Raw genomic sequence first — 25935 nt, 5'->3', positions numbered from 1 at the left:
TTAGATTCCTTCTAAAGTGATAAGAACTAAATATGACTCCAACGTGTTGAATTTGAAGAAAATTTGTGAGTTTGAACCTGGAGAATAGCAGTCATGAGAGAGTTCTCGCCAGATTTTTTTAATTTTTATTTTGGGCGCTTATGAGAAACATCCTCTCTCTCTGGTTCTAAGTGACAGTAGCAAATCTATTTTTAGTAAGTATTTTCTTTAAATTTCATTATTTTTTTGTTAATTTAAATTGGGCAGTCTTAAAAAGTGAATCTGGGATTAAAGGGTACAGACCTCAGCAGGACAGTCTTTGCACATTCGCTAAATTTTATGGTTTACTCCTGTGTTTCACATCAGTTCCTATGTCAAATCATACTCCTATCATATCAGCTCCTATATCAAACCCCAAATATTCTTTGGGAAGGCTAAAAGATTTACCTATACGCTTGACAAGAGTATTGTTTATAGAGACGTCTCTCTAAAGGAGAGATTTGCAAGGTTAATGTTTTTTTTTTTAGCTTGTTCTTTCTATAATAACAGAATCTCCAGGCTTAAAATAGAATTTCAAATTATTTAGCCTATTCGTGCATAATGTTATCTCAAGTAGGCTACCAAGTACCAGTAATGAGTGTCCATGTTAACCCAGCCAACTTAATTAAAGTGAAAAGTGTATACAGAATTCAATTCCATTTCATTCAATTTCCATTTTTTCATTTAAATTTCTCATACAGGAAAACAAATTAAAGTTTTCTCCTTTAGAGACTTAATGCAATTTGCACTCACGTTTGGTATTAAATTGCCATCCGTGACCCTGGTTTGTCGTTAAAACTTTTATCACTTAAGTCAAAACTTTACTTTACCTTAATGTCTTATCTTATATTACTGACAATTTCTAATATAGTAAATTTAAATCTTTTTTTTTTTAAGAATCAATAAAAACAGAAAGTCGAAATTAAAGTTTCTGACTTACAGAAGCTGGACTCATTTATTTTTCAGCCCTCAATTAAGAACTTTATAATTATAAATTAAACACTTAACTTTGATTTAATGAATAAATGGATGCTATCAATAATCTACTTCCAGTAACTGTGTTCATTGAAGGTTTTTCATCTAATTGTAACTGAATAATGTATTTGTCGTTTACGTTTGCCTACGCAGCGAAATATCCACCGACTTTAGCACAAGCAATTTAATAATTAATGTTTTCTAGTTCTCCTGTTCCCATTATTCTTCGAAATGATAAAAGAGGTAGAATACCCATAATTACGATATTATGATAATTTTTTATTGAAAAGAGTTAAACAAGAAAATGAAACAAAATTTTTAGCATAATAGTGCCGACATAAGCTGTATTTTAGTGGTCTGCAATATTTTTGACAAATAGTACACATTTTGACTAATGTATAATTTTGTAAAGGTTCGTTAGAATAATTTCAATGCAGGCAGTAGTAAAAGTATTGAGAACATTTCATATTGAACAGTTCTTAATAATTCTCAGTACCCTGTTCATGAAAAAACGATATAGCCTGGCTCTTAGAATTTGTATACAATTAAATTTTGTTTGAAACTTGATAAAGTGGTATTTATCTAACACACAGAAATGGCTTATAAGATAATAAACTTTTAGATTATGGGATTTATGAGGGTCTAAGATTAAAGAAAATCGATTGAATATTTTCAAAAACATCTTGAGAAAGGGAAATCATAAGAAAATTTTTCTTCCAATTTGAGGATTTTAATTTCGTTGCTACTTAATGTCTGAACGAAATATCAAGTAAAATCTATTTCAGACATTTAGCACAATCAAATTACTAACAACTACTTTTCTGTTTAGAACTAATAATATCTAAATTATTTTCTTAAAATAATTCTCCTAACTCAGCAGAAAAACATTCAGTAATGTGGACAAGTGGATGGTTTTGGCTATATTAAATGACACCAGAATCAGCCTAGAACTAAGGAGTTTTAGGATGTGCTACTTTTTTCTTCACCTTCAATGGAAGAAACTAACTAATAAATTCCATTTTTTTTTTTCTGTCTTGTAGAAAATGAAACATCCGCAAGGCCGCATGCAAGGGAAAAAGAGGAGTGTAAAGTATACTGGATACTGGGTTTCCAAATGGAGTGGATTTCTGTATGACAAATCGTGGACATCTATATTCCATATAACAAGAGCGTTGGCATTATTGATTTTTTCAATATTCCACGTATTGTTAGCGGTAATTTTTTTATTATTTTTTATTTGTAGCTTGTAATTAATCTCACAACAACTAGATGAAATGAGAAATGAAATACAAGAGATGTATATGTATTGCTATGAGTTAAATAAAAAATTAAATAATGTGAATGCCAATGTAATAAGATAAAATTAAAATAGAGAAACAGAACTTTAAATAACAGTCCGGATAACACTGAAAATTTCGAGAAGTATTAACTTTTTGAAATATCGGCGGATTGAAATATCATCAATTTCTTTGAAGTCGGTACTTCATTTGAATCAGTCGCGTCAGAAGTCTAATATATCACGCCTGTGCGGTGTGTTTCACCAACTCGGAACCGCTTCCTAACGATAAACAAACACAAGTAGTCATTGTTGTTTTGGGGTTACAGTTATTTTCAGTACACTTTGTTATATCGAATAATACCACTGTACTAGTATTTCGAATTACTTTTCTGAGCAAAAATGTTTATTTCGAGCGAGCTCCTCGATACTCAAAGGGTTAATATCTGAGTTTAAAACTTATTTAATCAAATAAAAGTAAAGTATTGCCTCGTTTTCCAAGAGGGCTTCACTCCAAAGCTGGAGGAACTTTTATTCATAATAGTCATCTTTATAAGTTAGATAAACGATTCCAAATTCAAAGATGACTATAAAGTGAAATTCTCTAACCGTTAGAGCGATAATATTTTTTGACATTTCTTTCACCACATATTACTCACTTAAATATTATACAATTAATCGTTCATTTATACTATGTATCTATAGCATAGAGTTGTTAATAACAGCTTTTCCTTTTTTGCAGGCAAAATTCAAAGAAAATATTGGCATCTTAGAGAAGATGTTATTAGTAAACTTCGGTATTCTTTACATAAACAGTTCCCTAATGGTTTTTCCATTATTGTACAAATCCAAAAAAATTATATCATTTTGTTCAGTTATCAGAATGGAATTTCACCAACCCAAAATAAATCTATCACCAAAACAACTGGCAGTAAGAGAATATACCAGAAGATATGTGCAACAATTTAGTAGCAAAGTTGCGTATATTTTGTACTCCGCATTGCTATACAATTTTGTGCGACGATTTATATTTGAAGGCTTTAGCATTAAGGTCTTACCTGTTAATGGGTGGTTACCTTTTGAGATAAATACATGGCTCAGGTAAAGTAACTTTTTTCTTATGTTTGCATTTTATCCACATTTATGAATAATTATTACGAGATATATAAATGTGAAATAGTAAGAAATGAAGTTATAAATTTTAATTTCAAATAGCTATAAGGTTGCTCTATTTTTGTGGCAGGACTCAGTTTTTATTTGGATCCTATGATTCAGATTGAAAACTTACAATTTTTTAATCTTAAATAAGTTCCACCTCTATGATTTTTTTTTCCATATTTTGAGTTTTCTTGTTTTTAAAAATAATTTACACTTTATTTTATAATGTTCATAAGTTTTAAAATTTTTGTCTTTCTGTACGTAACTCAACTTGGAATTTTTTGTTTTTGTTGACTTTGAATAAAAGCTTCAATATTAAAAATTTAATTTATTTTATCTTAAATAGTTTATAAGAACAATAAAATAAAAATATTTGAAAGTGTTTTTATTATTACTTTAAATTAATGCTTTACACTGTAAATTCCGAGGGAGGGAGTGGACGTTATAAGATATTGAACCAATTAATACAATTAAAGAAAGCATAAAATTTAATATTTTAAATCAAATAATGAAATTAATTAGCTGTATCATTTTTTTACAGATACAGTGCCGTGTTTATACTTCAGATTTTTACATCAATAAATGTCATTACAGTTCATATTGGATTTTTAATAGTATTTGTTACTCATTCTAAATTCCTTTGTGAACAGTCTGAAATTTTATCATTACACATACAGGAAACATTTGAAAATAATTTTCCTACTGTAAGTATTGGATTATATGAAAGAAATGTGGAACGAGCTAAATACATTAATTCCAGAATAAAAACTTCAGTTCAATTACACATTAATTTGTTGAAGTAAGTACCACTTAAAATTAGTATAACTAATTTACATAATTTAATTTCGCAAAACAATTAATTACATTTGAGTACTGAACTTATTATTTCTCATGAACATTAAAATTGGGTATTTTAATAGGAACTTTTATTATTCTAAAATATATATAGTTGTCCTAATTACAAGTTTTTTTACAAACTAAAATGCATATTATTTATAATTTCGCAAACAACTTTCTTTTTATAACGGGACAAGCGGTTCTTGCAATACTTAGACTGTTTAAAATTGAATTTTTAGCGAAATACTTCTCGTTTTGTGCAGTGCCAAAAGCCACTTCTTGTTTAGATATTTTTCTTTTTAAGTAAATTTTTTGTCCCAACCGTAACTATCTAACAGAGAACAGGATGATACTGCCTCTCATTTGATGCCGCAAGAGAGAAACAGTTTTGATTCGGAAGAAGTAATGTTCAGGGAGCGATGGTATGAAAGAACAATAGTCTTCTTTCCTCTTATGTTTAATGTTATAAGGTTGGTTCGTAAAAAGTCATGTAATTTCCTTAGGCGTTGGATGTTCCGCCTGCCATTTGAGGCTGGGTGAAACTGTTACGGCATGTGTGTTCTATGACGTAAAGTCAGAAGCCTTTTGAGACTAGAGTTCTTTGCAGACTGAGTTTGGTAAAAAGCAGTACTGTGATGGTAATTTGAGTAGAGGTTGATGGCACGATAGCTTATGTTTAAACACTTGTGTATACATTCATGGATTTATGAATAATATAATGATCTTACGCATCAAATGTACTTTATGATTTAAGAATTACCTTCACATAAGATCTTTTGTAACAACGATAATTGCTACATTTGCCTTCCCGATACATATTTTATGTCCAGTTATTTATTTAAGCTTCTCACTAACACACATAATTACAGTCCAGGTAAATATCATATCGTGTGTAAAAAAGTATATAATCTTATTAAAGTATAAATGTAAAATTACCTTTTACATTAAATTACTAATTTTTTTAGGTACTATAATTTATTTCAAGAGACTTACAGCATGTTTCTATTTATATTTGCCACAAGTACGGGCGCCATGATATGCACAGTTGTTTACATAATAACAGTAAGTTATGCTAAGCAATATTAAATTTATTTAATTAAGTCTGAAAAAAAAATTAATTATAAATTTGATGGTATTTTACCATGTTTTCGGGAGAGTCTACACTTGTCAAAATTTGGGATATGAAGTGTAAAAAATTAAAATTAATTCTACATTTTTTTAAATACTCCACAGAAGTGCTTAGTAATTTGAGGAAATGAATAAAATATCTTAAGTCAGTATTGGCAAGATGCTCTTGTAACGTCCCTAATGGACTGAAGACCTTTAGTACAAGACATAAATAGGATACAGATAGAGAAGGAATGAAGAGGACACCAACATTTAGAAAATTTGAAAAGAAGCTATCTTCTAATCCATCTACGAACCATTGATGGTCCAAAAGCGACGTAGCAGCAGACAAAAAAATTAAAAAATTTAATAAAATAAATAAAATTTCTGGGGAATAGTAGAAAGACTAGAAATGGCAGAATACTAATGAAACTATGAGAGGAGAACTCTGTATACTTGAAATAAAAAAAACAAAAGAAGCTACTGAGTTCGTGAGGCCATGAAAAAATGAAAGTGTGTAAGGAAAATCCTTTATTTGTTGTATGTCTTCTTAATAAATAGGAACCCCCAAAAAGAGCAGCTTGCTGAAATGAGTAGACTATTACAGGATAGGGAAGTTAGGACTAAACAGTCTGTGAAGTTTTAAAGCATGAATAGCTTGAGGAAAGAAAGAAAAGAAAACGTTGAATGTCCCTTGGCAAATTGCACAACCTAAGCAACTCAATGTTTATTGCCTTCTAATTTTTTACCCTAAGCACACATTTTTGTTTAAAAGAGCCTTGATTTACATTTTTTTTATATCAAAAGAATCACTACGAAAACGATCAATTCCACTAATTATTTCTCTTAAAAGATAGTGCAGTTTGTACTTAGGAAAGCTATAGTTGGTTGAACAAAAAAAAAATTCTTTAATGTTCTATGTTTTTGACGTTCTGGTGTCTTCTTTCAGGTTCAGAAAATGAAGTTTTAAAACTGAAATAGTTTTACGATAAAAATATGTAATATTATTTTAATATAAATTAATTAAAATAAACTAAATCAATAATAATTAAAATAGAAATTAAAAAATATGTATATTTATTGAACATAAATTATAGAATCTCTTGAAATTATACCGGACATCAGTTTGGGTTCAGAAAATGCCACTCGACGATCCAGCAGGCCCATCGTGTTGTAGACACCATCGCTACTTCACTCGAGCGAAAACAATACTGCGCTGGAGTATTCCTCGATGTATCGCAAGCCTTCGACCGAGTCTGGCACGAAGGTCTTCTGTGGAAACTAAAGCGCATTCTTCCTAGCACTTATTACCTCATACTCAGCTCTTATCTCTCTGACAGATTCTTCCAAGTTCTTCAAGGCACTACTCACTCTTCCACCTATCCTGTCCTTGCTGGTGTGCCACAGGGAAGTGTCTTAGCTCCTCTTCTTTACACAATCTAAACTAAATCAACTAAGTCTAAATACATAGTCTTCACACTCAAACGTCAAACTCCACCACCTGTCTTCTTACATCATACACCTATCCCACCAGCCGACCATGTGCGGTACCTTGGAATGTACCTAGACAAGAGACTTACCTGGAACCCCCATACGAGACTTAAACGTACCGAACTAAACAAACGATACAAACTTCTAACCAGACTACTCGACAAACGCTCAAAACTCTCACTACAGAACAAACGACGACTCTATACAGCTCTTCTCACACCAATATGGACTTACGGACTCGAACTTTACAGAACAGCTAAAAAATTCAACATCAATAGACTGCAAACTCTCCAATCTAAAATACTCCGCCGCATAGTAGACGCTCCATTCTATGTTAGCAACCACACAATTCATACAGATCTCCAAATTCCACTCATCTCCGAACTTGCCAAAATTCGATATAAAAATTTTCACCAAAAACTCTCACTTCTCACAACCCTTTAGCTGCTAATTTATCTTCAATTACGCTACCCTCGAAGACGGCTGAGGCGCCGTTGGCCCCGTGACCAACTGGGTGACGAATGGCGGCCATCACTGGATGACCGTCATTCACGTCTGACACGCTATTGATTTATACCTATCAAATTTACCTATTGTACCCTGTAGGTAGCTTCATCAGCACTTCCTGAAGAATGACATCAGCGGTGTCCGAAAAATCGTACAGAATTTTTTTTTTGGTCCAGCGAACGACTGCAGCAGTATTGTAATAAATGTCAATCATCCAATATGTTTCCGATAAATATTAAAACATCTTTACTAAGTAGGAACTGAGTAAAAGTTTTTTTCTCTTTTGTCCTTGGATAGAAACAGTTGGGTACATAACACAAATTTATAAAAATAATATACATTAATTGACGGACTAGAATGACAAACAGGTTCTGGTGGGTTTTTACCTAATTTTTGTTAAGTAAGAGTGCATTCAAGTCCGCCAGTTTTTCACTCTGTCTGGATGTTCTATCAGTATTTGGCTGTTAAGAAAATCCTCTCTAACGCTTAACCTCCCCAATAACACCTTGTAGTAAAGGCTAAATTTAAGTTTTCTTCTTTAAAAAGAATAACTTAATTCTTTGTAGTTAAAACAGTTAGTAAAAACAATAAATTTCCATACTTAATGTCAGAAAATAACGATTTGACGTTAGTAGTATGAATTTTTATTCTGTAACCAATTTGCAGCTTTACTTATAGGATAAATGTAAAGCAAAATAATATAATTCTAGTTATAAGTCGGTTTCAATATTCCATCTAATCCACAAGCAGCTTTATCATAGTTTGAACTAGATTTGCCAATTTAGTATCCAAAAATAGGTTTGTACCCTTATTAAGTAATGATAAGAATTCCAATTATTAACCTTAGATACTTTTATTCAGTACTTTTTATATTATTATATTCTATTCCTTTCTATTTAAAAGAGCGTAGTTTTAGACTTTATTCAAGATTTTATTTTGAATGTTCATTAAATTGTATTTTAGGATCCTACTTCAACTTTAGTTCAATCTATTACTTGTTTTGGAACTCTGTTTTTACCTGAAGTATTTATTATAGGCATCTACTGCTGGTTTGGACAAGAAGTAACTAATAAGGTATGATTTTAAATTTCCTTTAGTAATTTACACACAAGTCTTTGCATCTAAAGCAAATTGTAAAATTTCTATTACAAAATTGCAGTACAAATGCATTCAGAATGCGGCCTATTCCACACCATGGTATACACAACCTGTGAGTACTCAGAGATTATTGCTTAATCTACTAACAATTTGCCAGCGAGAGCGGATTGTGATGGCAGGAGGACTTCAACAGTTTTCGCTTTTGGGATTTAGCGAAGTACAATAAATTTGTGATTAATTTAATTAATACTAAAATCTTTTTTAATTAATTTTTTATTACAGCCAAAACTTTCTTTGTGCAGCTCCTTCAGGCATCGTTTTCTTATTTCAATGTCCTCAACGCAATGCGTCAATAGTCTGTCGAAGAACCGCCTATTTTAACATTCACTCGCTAATGTAGAATGTATATATTTTTAGTTCAAATAAAAAATAATTTTTTAGGTTTTTACTGTAACAAGTATACCAGAAAGTTCTGTTCGTTTCTATCACAAGTTTCGGCGCGTTAGCACATGGTTATTTGGTGCATGCGTGGCTCTCGATTTTTATCACTTCGTGTATACATACTGATGTAGCAAATTAACTAAAACAAAGTTGCTTCACGTTATTCTTAAGTGTGAAGCGATAGTGTACCCATGGTTACAGAGAAAGTTCATTTACGCCACTGTATTTTATACGAATTTCAACAAGGAAGAAATGCTACAGAAGCATGTACAGAAATTTATTGAAAGTGTTTGGTGAAGGTACAGAAGGATATGCAGAAGATGGTTCGAAAAATTAGTAACAGTTGATTTCGACCTTTCTGATAATCAACGTTCTGGGCAACCATCTTAGATCGACGACGATGTTGGAGCATGATCATTTTCTGACAACATCTGAGATCACAGAAAGGCAGCAAACCATTTCGGATCATATTCGGAAGATAGGATTGGTGTGGAAATATTCAAGATGGGTGCCACATGAATTAAGTCAGAAGAATTTGGATGATAGAGTCGTCATATGCACATCTCTGCTTGCTCGTAACAAAATCGAGCCCTTCTTGAACCGGATAACTGGGGATGAAAATTTGGATTACCTACGAAAACATCATGAGGAAAAGAGCATATTGTGAACCCGGAAAACCTAGCCCTTCCACCTCTAAACCAAATTTGACTCTGAATAAGAGAATGTTGTGTATATGGTGGGACATTCGAGGACCAATACATTATGAGCCTTTAAAACCGAACGAAAAGCTCAATTCGGAGAATTATTGTCAGTAACTGTATAATTTAAATACAGCAGCCGAAGAAAAGAGGCCGGCGATGTTCAATAGGAAGAACATCATACTGCATCATGATGCCAGGCCACATGCTGTTTTGGGGACTCGGTCAAAAAATTGCAGAACTGGGCTGGGTAATTCTGTCGCATCCACCATATTCCCCGAACTTAGCACCCTCCGGCCATCGCTTGTTTTTGTCCTTACAAAATTTTTTGAAGAGTAAAAAATTTAATAATGAAGATATCAAACAAGAAAAATTTGTATTTTGTTTTATTCCAAAAACGGACAGAACTTTCCGGTAAACCGTATATGTAATAAAGTTCAGTCCTCTTAAAAATTTTGTGATGTGGCAGTTTAAATTCCCCAGTTTTTACTCACTTCCTTACTTTGCATTTCTTATGCACTCGTTTAATAAAATTGTATACTTGTTTACTTTCTGCTTGGATTCCTTTGATTTTCCGCTGCTTTCTTTCACTAATACTCCTTTTTCCTTTCACAATAATCCTAACTTTTTTTCTAACCAAGAAAGATGTGGTAAAGATGTATTTCGCTTAATATATTTACTTCAGATCTATTTAACGATGCTTAAAAAAATATATCGCTGAAGTTCCCTAAGAACCTCGCAAAGCTTAATATTTTTACATAAATGTAAGTAATAAAAGTTTTAGACCTCTTTTCTAATTTAAGGACTTCTCCAAAAAGATTTATTTTCTGAACAGATGCTAGCAATATTGCAAACGGAGCAGTTCTTAACGAACAAGTAAATAAAAGAGACCTCCATTTAGTTTATTATGGTAGTCGAATATTACATTAAATTATTCAGAGATAAACCTTTTCACGTTAACAAAATCACTATAACATGGAATAAAAAACATTTCTGTTCCTACCTAATATGGTAGACCACCATTTAAACTATCACTATCTCACAAAGAGAGCTTAATATGAAAGAAGCACGAGATGAAGGAATTAATAAACTAGTTAGCTGAAGACTTAATACAAAGAACTGAGATAACACAAGACAGAAATGCTGACAAATTCATTACAGTCTTAGTACAACTTTGTGGAAAAAAACATGCGGAAGAACTGAAGACTGAATTATAAATCTAATAATCGACTTAGTTCAAATAATATGGACTAAAACCTCGAAGGAATAACTAAGTACTTTACGGACTTCAAATCAATACAAAGTAAAAGCGGAATCAATAATAGTAAACGTAGATGAATTAAATCAGAAGCCTTAGAAGTAATAGTAGACAATGTGGAGAGGTATGCCACAGCATACAATATCTATTAAGGAAGCACCACATTAACCATACCCATCATTGACGCACCAATGAATTTTAGTCACACTCAAATAATACTCTCGCTCGTAACGTACAATCCGAAAAACAAACAAAGACAGTAAAATTGTTTAACGCCAACTCCGGAATAAAGCACGGAATTCTCGGAAAATAATTTAAATTTAGACATAATTAACTTTACAAAAGTATACGTTTAACTCAACGAAAATGATTTCTGCGCTACCATCACCATGAACTTCATCAAAGAAACCGATAAAATGTTTGTTAAAAATTAAATAGGAAATTAATAAATGCGTTAGAAGAGATGACCAATACCAAATCTCAAGACCAAATACAAGCTGCTGGTCAAATATAAAGGAAGCAACAAAAAATTTTTATAAGCACTTGTGACTTATATAACAGGGTATCGATTAAGCCCAGGTTCAATCACACACCTACAGCCACACGACCAACAGAAATCATAATTTACACAACATAACTACAGACAGTAATAAATTCTTAACGATAACAGACTTCCTTTTCAGATTTGGTTAGGAATATAAGGTTAAAACAGATTAAGTAATAGAAATAGCGAACCAAATAATTACTTACTTTGTACACTATGGAATACTGGAACAAATAACATCAGATAATGGATTTGAGTTCAACATCTCAATAACTAAAGAACTATTACATATACATCTAATACTATAGCTTTCTTACTTACAGCATTTTTAAGATGTACCACGGACGACGACGGCATATTCAAACTTTAGAAGAAATCAAATTTATGAATAAAGTAAAAAGGCTGTTTAGAGTGATGAAAAAGGTCAAGAATACGGGGGTAAGTTGCGTCACAGGTTAGAATTTGTATACAGCGTGGAACGCAATTCAAGATGGGACAAATGAGAAATAGGTGCAATTCAAATACAATATGTATTACATACGATAGGTATTAAGCCACAATAATTATTATTTACTGAAACATATTTGTTAAACATTAGTTGAGACAACTTATCAGTTAATATTTATGCTTAACAACATTCTTTTTTTAATTTAAAATTTCAACAATTTAATGTTTTTCTTTTTTGTTTCTTAAGTTTTTTTTTCTTATGTTTTTTAATTTTCTTTTCCGTTTCACTATCCGAACTTGATGAACTCTTTCTTTTTTTGCTCTTGTGTTTCTTGTCATTTTTTTTTCTCTTCTCTGAATCAGAGGATTCTTCACTTTCTGATTCCGAAAGCTTTCTTTTTTTAGATTTTTTCTTTTTCTTATTATTTATTTTTGATTTTTCTTTTAGTTCTTTTTCCCGCAAAGCTCTCAATGGTGTAACATAGTCTTCATCTGTTTCACTACTTGTGCTACTAACATCTAAAACAATATCCTTATTTGGATCAATTTTTATAAAATTTCTGCACTGATATGTCAGATGTCCTGAATAGCCGCATTTTTTACAAGCAGGACGAACACTTTCTTTACCTTGTGGAAGAAGACGGGCCAAAATTTCTGCTTCCATAGCTGAAACAGAACATTAATAGCAGCTCAAAGTAATGCCTTGATATGTAAAATGATATTGGTATATTCATTTAATTATTCAAAATTTTGTCCCTAGTGACATCATTAATCGCACTGATTAATAAGCATTTTATATCATAAAAGGCTATTCCACCAGGTGCACATGATGAATTTTTTTACGAAATTTTAATAAGCAGTTCAATAAATCCAGTAATAATGGCAAAAGTGGATCGAAAAGCTCGCACCAATTACAAAGAAAATGTGGCATAAAACTTTACAATCGTTTCCGGACTAATGCGCATCCTGGTAGATTATTATTTTGCCTTCATACGTCTTAGTTCTTAACAAAAATAACGAAACCCCTTTTCAACAAACTCGTAAACTTAGTAGTCCGGGAACGATTTTAAAGTTTAACTAAAATGTGGCAATTCAGTTAAGGTGAATTAAATTAAAATATGCCTTCAACCATAATTAAATTTGAAACATAAAATTTAAACTGAGGCAGATAACCTTAGAATGCCGAACTTAATAGTTCATAGTTTTCTGTTAAGAAAGGTTGTCTTCGCAATTTTTTCCGAATTCAAAGTTTGAAGATTGTTAAGAGAGATTTTCAATTTCTCAAATACCTATACAAAGTTCTATACGGGTCCTATTTGTCTTGTTTTATTTAAAGAGAATTAACCATTTTAATAATCATATTTTACATAATAAAAGAACTCTATCCATACCTTAAATTAAGGATACCTTTAAAATAAAAACTTCATCATCAGAAGTACTTGCCTATTTGTTACTTCCCTTCGAATGATTAAAAAGCAAATCTAAAAAGAATTAGAAGTACTGATACTACACACACAACAAACGTATTCGTATCATCACCAAGCGACAGCTATTGTTTTACTCGTCTTGAAGGTTAATAACCGGTAACCCTCAAGGAGGTTTCTACTGTGAACGAAGGTTCTTGTTAACTACGGTTAACGTAACGCGTATTCTACTTTTCATCTGAATTTTACTAACATGTTGAAGGTTCTTAATTAGCGGACCTATTAGTTTGCATTATTTGTGGTATTGACTTAAAAATGTTAATATTTCTTGGGACCTTTTACCGAACATTATTAGGGAAAAATAATAATTTATGGATTTTCTGGCTGCCGTGTAGACAATTTTAGGTAATGTAGATTAATTGTAGTCAATATGCGAGAAGGTTATGTTCTGTTAAATTTAAATCAAGACCAACAACCGTTTTTATCAAACCGAAAGAGCCTTTGGAGGGTAAGAATAGCTCAATATTTTATATTGTGTAGGGTGTTTTCCATTTTATAATTTATTGTTTTTGTTTGTTTTTTTCAGACATGGAACCAGTTATCAAGGCTTCAAAGGAGCCTGATTACAGGATCTTTAATGTTATTATCACTTTTATGTGTCATATATTTTTGGCGTTCTAGTGAAGATGTTTATGTACCTTCTCTGAAGATGACCCCTATTTCAGAAAGAATAGGTCTAGCTGAATTCCCTTTAAAGTTTAAACAGCTGGTAAGCATAAAAGCTTACTAATTAATATAATTCAATTAATTGAACGTGAACATATTGATAAATGTTATAATTTTTATTTAGGAACCCAAAGTAGATAGTGAAGTAGAAAAACCAGTGGTTGAAGAGCCGCAGCAAAGAGCAGGGGGAGAAGGCCGCATTTTATCTGTAGGAGGAGATGTTGAGCAGGTTGTGGTAGCTCCCGATGTGCCACCAAATAAACCAATTCTACCACCATTACCGCCTGTACCACCACATGCAAACGTTACTGAAAACGAAATTAAAGTAACAGAAAGACAACAAGCAGTTGTGCAGGCATTTAAACACGCTTGGACTGGATACGTTAGGTTTGCCTGGGGACATGATCATCTTAAGCCTATCTCTCAAAGACATCATGATTGGTTCAAGTTAGGACTTTCAATTGTTGACTCCCTAGACACAATGAATCTCATGGGCCTCAATCAAGGTATTTTTGTTAATGTTTTAAAAAAAGTCATTTACTATGATAGTTGATCACTTAGCCTGTAACCTTCACACAATTTTTACCAAATTAAATTAGTAATACTGCTGCGTTTCATTAATTTTGTTATTCAGCATTAAGCATTAGTTGTAATTAAGCGGGATTTTCTCTTTTTGTTTGAAAAATGGAGAATCAACTTTACTTTTCTGCACAAAGAACCGTTTCCCCTTACTAGTGAGTGGTTATGACTAGTTTTTTTTTTTTAATGATTTAAGGCGCGTCAAAATCTAAGAGGTTATTGGCGCCCGGAGTTTTTTTCAGTGCACTGCCGGCCTCCGGACAGTGTTCTCTCGTTACAGACAACACTGTCCATCACCGGTCAGTGAGCTGTAAGAAGCTCCTAGGAAGAGAAAATTAAAGGTTCAGCAGCTGGATTCGAACCCGGGACCTCCGTGTGGGAATCCAATACGCTAATCGCATAGTTAATCCCTTCCCTGTATCACTAGTATTATCAATTTTTTTAGTTATGCTTTTGTTTTACTTAGTTGAGGCAAGTTATCACCTTAGTATTATTTTTGTATTATTAAAAGTAAGTCAATAATATTACTAATTTTTTTAAAAATTACATTATTTTTATTAGAACTGGCAGCAGCAAGGGAGTGGATTGCAAATGGACTCAATTTGAACACTTATAACGATGTAAACTTGTTCGAAGTTACCATAAGAGTTTTGGGAGGGCTGCTAAGCGCTTATCACCTTTCAGCTGATAGGATCTATCTAGAAAAAGCAGTAAGTTTTCTTACCAAGCTTGCTTATCATAATGATAGATGCTAGATTTCAACGAACCAATATGTTTCTTCTTTCAAGTTGTAAATTGAAATTAAGTGCTTTTTTGACCAGTTTCCTTACAGAATCGGATCTCTTCTCAAATCAATTCTACTTACATTTCATACAAGGCTGATCACTTTTTTTTATCCTTAAAACGTTAGAGGTAACTCTGGGAAATGTTTGATTTTGGAATATCAAGTTACACCTTAGTGAACTAATCTCAGCAGTTATGCTGAACAATCATGAAGTTAATAATCGAATTTCTCTTAGAGCTGTGGCTCCTTTCAATGCTTTAGATTTACTACAAAATAATCCATTTAGGCAGAGGAGCTGTTATTAGGACCATTTTTGTGTGAGGCTTTGGCCTCAAGGTCTTAAGGAAAAGTAGTTGCTATTGGCATGAGTACTTCAGGAACTCTCAATAGCCCTGAAACTTGTGTTGAGCTTTTTAAAAGACTTGATGATAAAAGGCATTGGGCCATGGGTTCAGAATTCAGTGTTATAATAGTTTTCTTAAGGTGAGTGTTGCCACAGGGAAGAGAAATGAACCAAAATCTACGTCTTCAAGCCAGTTTTTTAACGTGATCTTTCATTACTTTCTAGACAGAATAAAAAGGCAAACCTTGGAGATTGCAATATAGAACGTTTGACTGACTACAAAACTCGAAGCCTTCTTTAACAGAAGAATGCATAAAGTTAAATTCAAGTGCATACAAAAATAAAAAAACTATCTATAAAAACTATGAAGAATTAATAGAATGTTTAATCGTTATTACAATATGCGTTATGGTTGACTGAGTCCAAGAAACACACAATTTTCTTGAAGCAGAAAACTTACTTGTACCCTTTTCCTTCATCTCAACACTTTTGGCTATTCCTTGAAGGACACCAGAAGTATCCGAAACTCCAACCAATAAAGTTGTCTGCGTAAAGGAAATTTGTTTCTTGGCTTCATTTCAATTTCAAATGTTAACATTAAGTTTTTTGTTTAATGGAACACTTGTAATAATTTTAACGGATAGCCAATATGTGTATCTACATATGTTGAATAGCAATATTTAGTATATTTGTGAGCAACCAATAACTTCTTTTGCATAACAGTCTTTTTGTCTTACTTTCTTAAGGAAATATTAATTACTTATTAGAAAATATTAAAAAGTCACAAAATTAGTTTTTAGTTAATTAAAATTTATAATTAATTCTGAACTGCTTTAAATTCCTTAATCATTTAATACCATTCTCCATTGTTTCATGTTCACTTTGTTTGATTTATAGATTGATTTAGGGGAAAGATTGCTTCCGTGTTTTACAAGATCACCTTCTCCTATACCGTATTCGGATGTTAACTTAGCTTCTCACAATGCACACTCACCTAGATGGGGTCCAGATAGTTCAACTTCAGAAGTCACTACTTTACAGCTTGAATTCAGAGATCTTTCTAGAGCTTCTAACCAGCCGAAGTTTGAGGTAGTTTTCCGATACTAAGTTTAATTTTTTGATTAAGTAATTATATTGAGATTATTGGATTTTGAAAAAAGAATTTTAGCGATTTACGTATAATGTATGCGATGAACATTTAGGCTTACCACGTTCTACGGTTCATTGGGCATTACACAAGAAGAATATTATTAGATAAGAAAACTAATATCGTGTATTTTACAATATTTTAAGTTACGTATATAAAACACTTACTATTTATCAGTTAATATTGGTTTGAGTGGATAAGATAGAAGGTCATTATCGAATTAATTTAAGTAGAAGGCCGCTAGACATGAGAAGTTCTAGTTGAAGCAATGATCCTTTTGCTCCATTTAACGGGATCAGTATAACGATAATGCATGATAACGCCAGACCAAAAACTACAGTTATCACTCGCTACTTAAAAGAAATTGGTATAAATGCTTTCAGTATGGCTGCCTTCTCTAGAATGAATCCTTTAGAACATCTGCGGGACGTGTTAGAGCTCGAAATCAGATTCTAACTCTGCAACAGCTTTGCATTGTGCTACAAGAAAAATGGAATATCTTTCGACAAGAGACTATTCAAATCAAGTGATTTCATCGCTGCCTCCTTAGTTGATGGGTTATTTTTAGAGGTTCATTTTTGGGATAATTTGTTCTTATGAAAATGAAAAGTTATATTAAAATCTTGAAAAAGTATATATCCATTCTAAATTTAAGGAAGATAGGTTTTACTGGTCTTATCAGAATATAGTGTTGCATTTAACGGGGTTTTCATGTTACAGAGACCAAAGGAATCTTTTAATCTTTAATTAGATAATCTTTCTATTAAAAAAAATGGTTCCAGCGACTATAACTTTAATGTAATTGTAATCACAATACAAATACAGACCCACAATTTTGGTGCTCCAGTGAAGCTGCTGTTCTCGTTCTCCTCATTTTAACCTTTCCTTATTTTCTGATTTTCCAGTACGTTTGATATCCTTTTAAGTAAGAGTCCCTGAGTTACCTTAAATAACAATTTCTAAAAAAGCTTTTAATTTGTTAAGCGTAAAATTATACACAATATTCCTTTCGATCGGAAAAAGAACCTGGTGAGACAGAAACATACTATGGTTCATATCTATATCACTATATCTTGCGTATTTCGATCTAACAGCTTAATTAGGTGCAACGTGCCGAAGAATAAAATGTACATATATATATAAAATTATCTGATCATCCCTAATTTGTTATGAGTTACATTTACGAGTATTATGAATAACCCAACGGCTGAGTCGAACTGGTGGTTTTTAGTGAAATCATAATCATGGCTCTTTAGAAATACCATCTTGTACAAGCGATACATCATTACAATCAATAAAATCGTAAGTTCATGTAATACTTATCTTGGATACCTTATGGCAGCGTTTCCCAACCTTTTTTGACTCGCGAACCACTTGGTAGTACATCATGCTAATTTGTACCACTTCGTAAAAATGATTGTATTTCGTGAAATTTGTTATTCAGTGTGTGTTATTTTATTATTATTATCTTTATTTGTATAGATATACAATGTATCTGCAACAAAGAAGTTCATGTTCACTTTATAAACTTTGTGAAGTGTAAGATCTTAGTTTTAACAATTTTTTTAAACAATTAAAGATTATTTTCTCTTCAAAATTATTAATTACTAATTTACAAAGTTTTCCTTTAGGATTATTATATTTGTGCCCAAATCTTCTAAATTAATTTCTTTTAAGCATTCAACTACTTGTAATTACCAATTAAATTTAATGTTGCTTGGATAGAGCTTACTCATTACAATCAATCTCTTTAAGCAGATTTTTACATAGTTATCAATATTATCATTTGTGTTTTCGGGTTTTGGAAAATACTCCATGAAAGACAATTTAAATCCTGTTAAATGTGCTGTTATATTTTTTCAGACAGACCAACCTTATTATGTACATATTAACAACTTTACTTTTATTAATTAAAATAATTTTTATGTATTATTGGTAAAAACGTTTCTAAGATATTTTTATGCTTTGATTTTTTTAAACATTTTCTATGTCCGCCATTATTGATTATTTTTTACGTACCACCAACCAGCAACTCGCGTACCACAGGTTGGGGAACGCTGCCTTATGGCATTTTTACAATCTTTTACATCTAAAACATTTCGCAATTCTTGAGCTGATAAGGCTGCTTCACTGGTAAAGCGTTGTCTCTCATTTTAGTGTATTATTGATGATTAAGCCACGATATGAAGAATTAAGTATTTTATTAAGTTAGGTAATGGATTCCATGATGCTAGAAAATTCTACATTTTTTTATTCTCTCTCTCTCTCTAGAGCAATTTATGATTTTACAGGAAGCAGCTAGCCGGGTATCATTACATGTGCACACTTTACCGAAGACTGATGGCCTCGTACCAGTTTTTATTAATCCTCGGACTGGCCAGTTCCAGAGTTACGCCGATATTAAACTTGGAGCTAGGGGTGATTCTTATTACGAGTATCTAGTCAAGCAATGGATCCAAACAGGCAAGACAATCGACTAGTAAGTAATATTTTGAACAAAATTTTATATATCTGCTAACGATTGTTGTTATATTTCTGCTGCTACATTCTCAACGGCCTGATATTGTCCAATTATTAAATTACATACATTTCAATCAAGTCATTTATTGCTTTTTTTTCGGTTTATGCAAAAAATAGATCTTTTTTACTTAGTTATGAGCGTGTAAAAATTTTCTTTGCGACGAAAGCTTACTTTCCTCACGCTTATTGAAAACCATGCCATAAGTGATGGACCTGTTACATTTTATTCAGATTTACTCAATTCAATTCTGTTTCCGCAAAAATATCACAATACAGTGTAAATACGTATTATCAAGTCACCTCCAATATGAAAAGTCGCCGAAAATTGTATCTTGATTTTAATTCCTTATTTAGACCAGAAATAGATTATACAAATAGAATTGAACACATTTTGACTAAGTTTAAAAAAAAAAAATTGCTAAAACCTGTTTTTATTTATTTATTTTTTTTTAAATACACTGATAATTGCATTGGTCAGAATCCGACCAGTGAAAATAACTTGATGGAAGCGATTTTTCAGTTTTTCTCTATTTCCACGATAGTGGCTCAAACAATTTTCTTAAAGTTTCTGTTTCTTAATGTGCACTTTATAGGCCTATCACTTTTATTTGAATTTATATTCATCCATGGGCCTGAAATCTTATGCTTCCCTCTAATATGCCTTATCAGAAGAATTTACTGCTTTGCAAACAAAATAATTAAAAAAGATAGGGTTTAAGAACAAAGTTTGGAAGATTAATTTTAAGAATTGCTCTCGGATCATTATGATAGATCAGTACCGTGAAATAGTCACCTGCCTTTAATTTAATAAATTAGCTGGCAGATCATAATTTATTCAACGATTTATATTTCGAAGAGCCCTTATTCCCTATTTTATTTATTTCTTTATTTATTGCTTATTTATTTTTATTTTTATTTTTTTATTATTTAAGGCGCGTCAACATCTAAGGTTATTGGCGCCCGGAGCTTTTTTCAGTGCACTGCCGGCCTCCAGACATCACCGGACAGTGAGCTGTAAGTAGCTCCTAGGAAGAGAAAATCTAAGGGTCAGCAGCTGGATTCGAACCCGGGACCTCCGCGTGGGAATCCAATACGCTAACCGCATAGCTAGTCCCTTCCCTTTTTATTGCTTATTATTTCTTTTATTATTGCTTAGGAATTTGTCTTTCATAAATCATTAACATGCCTTATTTTAAATAGTTATAGTTTCATTATGTTTCAACTTTGTATTTTAGCTTAAGAGACGACTACCTAGAAGCCGTTGATGGAATGAAAAAGCATTTGACTAGAAGGACGCCTAATAGTAAATTATTATTTGTAGGAGAATTAAAAGGAGGATCGAGAGATTTCGTCCCAAAAATGGTCAATATTCCAAAACTTATAAATTTATTATTTGGTTTGTTTGAGCAGATTACCTAACTTTATTCTCGTAATGTGCAGGACCATTTAGCTTGCTACCTTCCTGGGACTCTGGCACTTGGATACCACCACGGTTTACCGAAGTCTCACATGGAACTTGCTGAAGAACTTATTTATACTTGTTATAGAACATATGCTGAAAGGCCAACATTCCTAGCACCAGAAATTACGTATTTTAATTTACAGGTTAGCTTTTAATTATTTTTTTTTCATATCTTTCGGTACGAGAATAATAAAAAGTTGTCTCAAAAAAATTACGCGTCTTGTGATACAGAGGGACGTCCCTCAAAACTGAACAGATTCGAACTTTTATTGCATTAGGTCATAATTTGCTTTTCATCTTTGAGTTGCGTAAGGTACAACACGCATAATAAAACTATATAAAAATTGTATTTGTGTTGAAGCAAGTTGGATAATCGGCATGTGAAAAATTTCTGCCATAAATATTAAAAAATACGCTGTAATTTTATTCTAAATGGAAAGTGATGTAGAAAGTTTTCTGTGATTTTACGTTTTGCTTTTTTTTTAATTAGTGGTTGCGTCTTTAGCATTTTTTGAGAATTTTTATGTTCAGCTTTCTGAGCTGAGTACTCTGAAAGACCGGAGTGACTTTATGCAGAGTCATGCTCCTATGTGTTAACAAAAATGTTTTATTATCGCTGTTAATTGCACCGTTATTGGAATTTATATTAATTTATTTATCATACGCTACAAACTTGCTAATATTACTGTATTAATTAATTGTCAAAGTTTTCGATTCCGATTGGTCGTATTGATAAAGGTAAGCTGTAGATTAATGTGGGAAAAAAGTATGAAAATCTCGAGATCCTTATGTGCACCGAGTACCTGGGGTCGTCTGAAACCGAATTTAAGAAAGCAGTATGGCGAGAAATCATTGCCTTTAGCACTAATAAAGGCCCGCCAGTTCCTATTGATGATGCAGTCACATAAGCTAGCGACGACGAATGATAACAAAGAAAAGCTCGGAAATGAATTGGAACGAATCAATGCTATAACGAATGTGCTGTACAGGGCATATAATTTGTTAGTGAAAGCACTATAAAACGTTGGTTCCAAAAATTTCGTCTGGAAATTTTGATAGAGGAGGTAGTTCACGTACTGGTCGTTCTTCGGTAATGGAAAATGATGTTAAATGATCGTTATAGAAGCTTAGCGTTTTCATTCAAAAGGGTTAGAGGAAGCATTGGAAAAAAAAAGAAAAAAAAAAATGAGTGCCCCGCGATTTAGGTGTTCGTCAGGTATTTTCATGCTGAGTGCTTTCTTTTCCACTGCTTTTGCGGAACAAAAACCATTCCGAAAATTACTTAAATGCGATGGTCAGCATAATGCTAGTGCGTGCAGATTTGATTAAAACTTACTTCTATTTTAGCTATTTAAAATTATTATAGATAATTAACATACAACAATATTTGATATTAATTGTTGACTTTAATTTTTCAGAAAGATGGCCGTAGTGACATGTATGTAAAGACACATGATGCACACAATTTGCTTAGACCAGAATTTATTGAGAGTTTATGGTATCTGTATCAGATTACTGGAAATAAAACGTACCAGGATTGGGGTTGGACAATATTTCAAGTAAGTTTATATAATTATAATTAGAAGAAAAAAAAGTGTTGCGTTGAATGCGTTTAAATATGTAAAAGTATAAATATTTATTCGCATTTTACCAAAAATATTGTAAGCATTGTATTGTAGAAGTGCAACATTTCTATAAAGTTAAAGCATCATTCTGGCAAATGTAATCAAGAAATATTTTCTTGCTTAAATTTCCTGCTGCATTCTTTACACACGCAGATGACGATTTTAATGAAAAACCGAGTTTTGCAAAAGTGCGAAACTGGCATAAACAAAAATATCATCGTAGCATTACTTTGTTTTGACACAGACGAACTTAGGCGGCCAGATTGAAAATAAACTACTAACTTAAATTTCCTCTGAAGAAACCTGAAAAGTGTAATTGTAGATTTGTGGATTGATGTTTTCTTTTCAATTGCTCTTTTTGATGAAACATTGATTTTTTTTTAATGTTCATAAACTTTCTATCAATCTATCCATCTTTTCTTTGTACTGGTATGTTGTCAAAACTACTGGAAATTATTTTATAAAAGTTGTTAAGTTTAATACCACAAGAAAATTTGATATTATCCAAAATTCAGGCGCTATACAACCCGAAAGGCAAATTCCTTTAACCAAATAACTTGATGAATGATTTTAGAATAAATTTTATCTTTGAAATCAAAATAACCTGGGTTCTAATGAGCAAGGATTGCTCTTGGCGTTTGCTGAAAGCAAGGGTCTAATTGGGCCCTCTGAATTTACTAAAATATCATTATGCGAATATAAGCTATAACTCTGCCCTAAGGTGTAAAGTATTATTCAATAATGTCTAACTTGTTTATTTCACTCTTGCATGTCTCACCACTACCGTCCTTACATAAAGATGTATAGAGCTGCCATCCTTACATTGGAATTAGAGAACATATTTAATTCTCTATTATGAGTTTGGAGTTATTTGTTTATTATTTTTGTTTTCAGGCTTTTGAAAAGTATACAAAAGTTGAATGGGGATACACTAGTATAGGTAATGTGAATAATCCAAAAGAAACTAAACCAAGAGATATGATGGAATCATTCTTCCTTAGTGAAACTCTTAAATATCTTTTCCTTTTATTTTCTGATAACAGAAAACTAGTCGATATTAGTAAATATGTTATAAATTCAGAAGGGCATCCGATGCCCGTATATTCATCATAGATGTTCCGGTTCCCACGATTACATATAATTACTTGCTTTAATGAAACATATTTTATGATGTATTTATATAAATTCTAAAATCAACCTTTACTTTTCATTACTCTTGTTGTAGAACATTCACAAAGCGAAGATTTTGCAACAGAATTATAATTTTATTAAGATGTAATTAAATTCTGTTTATTAGTGAATCTGATAATTAAACGATCGTTTGTTTCAAGGCTCATGACTGTGACCCTTCTAATTTTACTGGTAATACACCCCTTTAAAACTGATTTTCAAAAATCAAAGCAATTAATAAGAAATGTTATTATAATGAATTTTTCTTAAGAAAAATATTTCAGTTCTCTAACCGTATTATAATGCGTCAAGCAAGACTTTATATTAATCTTGGGAACGTTGAAAGTATATACGTTCAATCATTCCTTCCGTTTTTTACGTAAGTGTAGTCGGTAAATATATAGTTTTATATTATGAAAGCTGTCAAGAATAGATCAGATGAATAAAAAATTAGCAAAAATTTAGTAAAATGGTGATCCAACAGGGAAATTTAAAATTAAAATTTTTATTATGTTGTTCATCTCATTCAAATTTAGTTTGAAAATTAGTTTGAATTTGAACAGATTTCATGTCAGTTGCTTGGGATTTATTTTTTGAGATGTTATACTATTGTATATAAAATATACAAAAATTCATTCTATATTTTTTTACAAAATATTTTAGTCACTTATCTGTGTTAAAAAGAAGTTTGAAAGAAAATGTTTAGTGTCTATTAAAACAGAACTAATGCTTACTAAACAAATAATTTTTGTTCTATTTAATTAAGGTACTTTGAAAACTAAACGAAAATGTCAAAAAGAGCACCTCGCCATTCTGACATTGTATTTTAATTTGTTAACTACTTAAAATTTAACCATGAAGGCTGTGACTGTATTAGTGGACATAAGGTGTCTAAGGATCTGTTACTCTTTAAAAATTTCATTTGTTAATGCGCAGATAAATCTCAGTTATTATAGCTAATGGAATTTATGTTAATGGCGATGTTAAAAATTAATCTTTTTTGAATTCTACTCGTACCTTCGTGTTGTACATACACATTATATTCAATTCGTTATTGTAAAATGTGAAAATATATTGTAAATTATTTGTTGTTGCAATGAATAAAATCATCAAAAAACAAATCGATCTGATAGAAGTCTACTTTTAAAACAAAACTTGAAACCATTCTTTGAATAATGTGAATAATTATGATGTGATTACTACAGTTTCATAGAGTTTTCTTAAATTGTGTTACCTCACGCCCTCAATGGCACGCTCTGATTGGATAAAGCAAGTCAATTATATTAAGTAATAATTAAGAAAGAATAATTGTACATAAAGAATCAAATAGTGTACACAACATTGTAGAATTAAAACTGTAAAGAAAAGAGGTTCTTTTAGAAATTCGTCTTTTTTAATTTCAGAAACATAATTTATTGTAAATGCTAAGTATACTAACAAAAATTATCGCTGTTCCTAAATTTATTAATAGCTAGTTTTCTTCATCTTAAGGTACACTAGACCGTGTACAAATATTTATTTCGTTGGGACTAAATGTGACTTGTTGCTTAATCTGCAAAAATGGAATATCCATTTAATTTTTACCAGCAAGGATCAATAAGTTTTTTATAAATTTCCCACGAAAATTTTGTAGAAGGATTGCAATAAATGTAGATCATAATACTATATAATTTATATCTGCCTCCAAGCAATAATAAAATTTATTTTTAAACTGTTGTTTTTTCTCGCTCTATTGGAAAGAATTAACGACTGGCTGTAACTTAAATTTTAAGTGTAAGAAACTGAACGAATTTGTGTTTACTGTTGTATTCAAATTTAGGTTTATGTGCTAATATTACATAGGGGCAGGCGAAGGTGTATATTAAAAATTGCATTGAATGTTGAATTCGGACTGTCTAAATTTTTTTCAATATTTGTGTTAATTGTACCAGTTGTGACAAATAAGTTATATATAGGGGCTTTAATGAAATTTTAAACTTAAAACTGTACTTTGATATACTTGTAAAAGAAAATAATAATAAAAATGTTTTACATTTAAAAAATATTTCCCTCGCTAGCAAGACTACTCGTTTTATCGTCAGGCTTCGGTCCTTGTCTTCAGAAATGCATTCACTCTGAATTCAGTTGCTTACTATGTTCCTTCCCCAACAACTGCATTCCGACTTGCCAAAAAGTCCCCTCTCATGGTCCCTACACTTTAAAATTTATGTAATCACCTGCTTGTTTCGGAGTTTACTCGTACCTAAATCTAGCTTGAAATAAAAAAAAAATTGATTGATTGACAAAAGATGAGTTTTTCT

At 31.7% G+C, this 25935-nt stretch overlaps 3 protein-coding genes across 3 annotated transcripts; 2 read left to right on the top strand and 1 right to left on the bottom strand.

Moving 5' to 3' along the window:
- Positions 1–2532: 2532 nt before the first annotated feature.
- On the top strand, positions 2533–10152 carry LOC141449267 (odorant receptor 4-like). The gene is made up of 7 exons (XM_074118515.1): positions 2533–2707; positions 3012–3370; positions 3969–4226; positions 5230–5326; positions 8333–8443; positions 8529–8684; positions 8770–10152. The coding sequence occupies exons 1-7, from the start codon at positions 2672–2674 to the stop codon at positions 8821–8823; spliced, it is 1071 nt and encodes a 356-aa protein (XP_073974616.1). The 5' UTR covers positions 2533–2671; the 3' UTR covers positions 8824–10152.
- A 1767-nt stretch (positions 10153–11919) lies between these two features.
- LOC141449271 (uncharacterized) lies at positions 11920–16341 on the bottom strand. Its single transcript, XM_074118522.1, has 2 exons — positions 16172–16341; positions 11920–12521 (listed from the first exon to the last, which is right to left on the bottom strand). The coding sequence occupies exons 1-2, from the start codon at positions 16188–16190 to the stop codon at positions 12067–12069; spliced, it is 474 nt and encodes a 157-aa protein (XP_073974623.1). The 5' UTR covers positions 16191–16341; the 3' UTR covers positions 11920–12066.
- alpha-Man-Ib (alpha-Mannosidase class I b) lies at positions 13231–25679 on the top strand. The gene is made up of 10 exons (XM_074118496.1): positions 13231–13787; positions 13866–14048; positions 14130–14511; positions 15146–15294; positions 16609–16800; positions 19150–19337; positions 20614–20740; positions 20819–20983; positions 22259–22399; positions 23360–25679. The coding sequence occupies exons 1-10, from the start codon at positions 13710–13712 to the stop codon at positions 23576–23578; spliced, it is 1824 nt and encodes a 607-aa protein (XP_073974597.1). The 5' UTR covers positions 13231–13709; the 3' UTR covers positions 23579–25679.
- The last annotated feature ends 256 nt before the right edge of the window (positions 25680–25935 follow it).

The sequence above is a fragment of the Rhodnius prolixus genome, unplaced genomic scaffold, assembly GCF_049639745.1.
Source record: "Rhodnius prolixus isolate KJV_2025 unplaced genomic scaffold, Rpr scaffold_2, whole genome shotgun sequence".
NCBI classification, from domain to species: Eukaryota; Metazoa; Arthropoda; class Insecta; order Hemiptera; family Reduviidae; genus Rhodnius; species Rhodnius prolixus.
This window is presented reverse-complemented; position numbering and strand designations above follow the sequence as displayed.

Coding starts and splice junctions, on each gene's coding strand:
- LOC141449267 (XM_074118515.1), top strand. CDS start 2,672: ATGTTTATTTCGAGCGAGCTCCTCGATACTCAAAGG. Junction 3,371..3,968: donor GAGATAAATACATGGCTCAG/GTAAAGTAACTT, acceptor ATTTTTTTACAG/ATACAGTGCCGTGTTTATAC. Junction 8,444..8,528: donor GACAAGAAGTAACTAATAAG/GTATGATTTTAA, acceptor ACAAAATTGCAG/TACAAATGCATTCAGAATGC.
- alpha-Man-Ib (XM_074118496.1), top strand. CDS start 13,710: ATGCGAGAAGGTTATGTTCTGTTAAATTTAAATCAAGACCAACAACCG. Junction 14,512..15,145: donor TCTCATGGGCCTCAATCAAG/GTATTTTTGTTA, acceptor TATTTTTATTAG/AACTGGCAGCAGCAAGGGAG. Junction 22,400..23,359: donor GGGGTTGGACAATATTTCAA/GTAAGTTTATAT, acceptor TTTTGTTTTCAG/GCTTTTGAAAAGTATACAAA.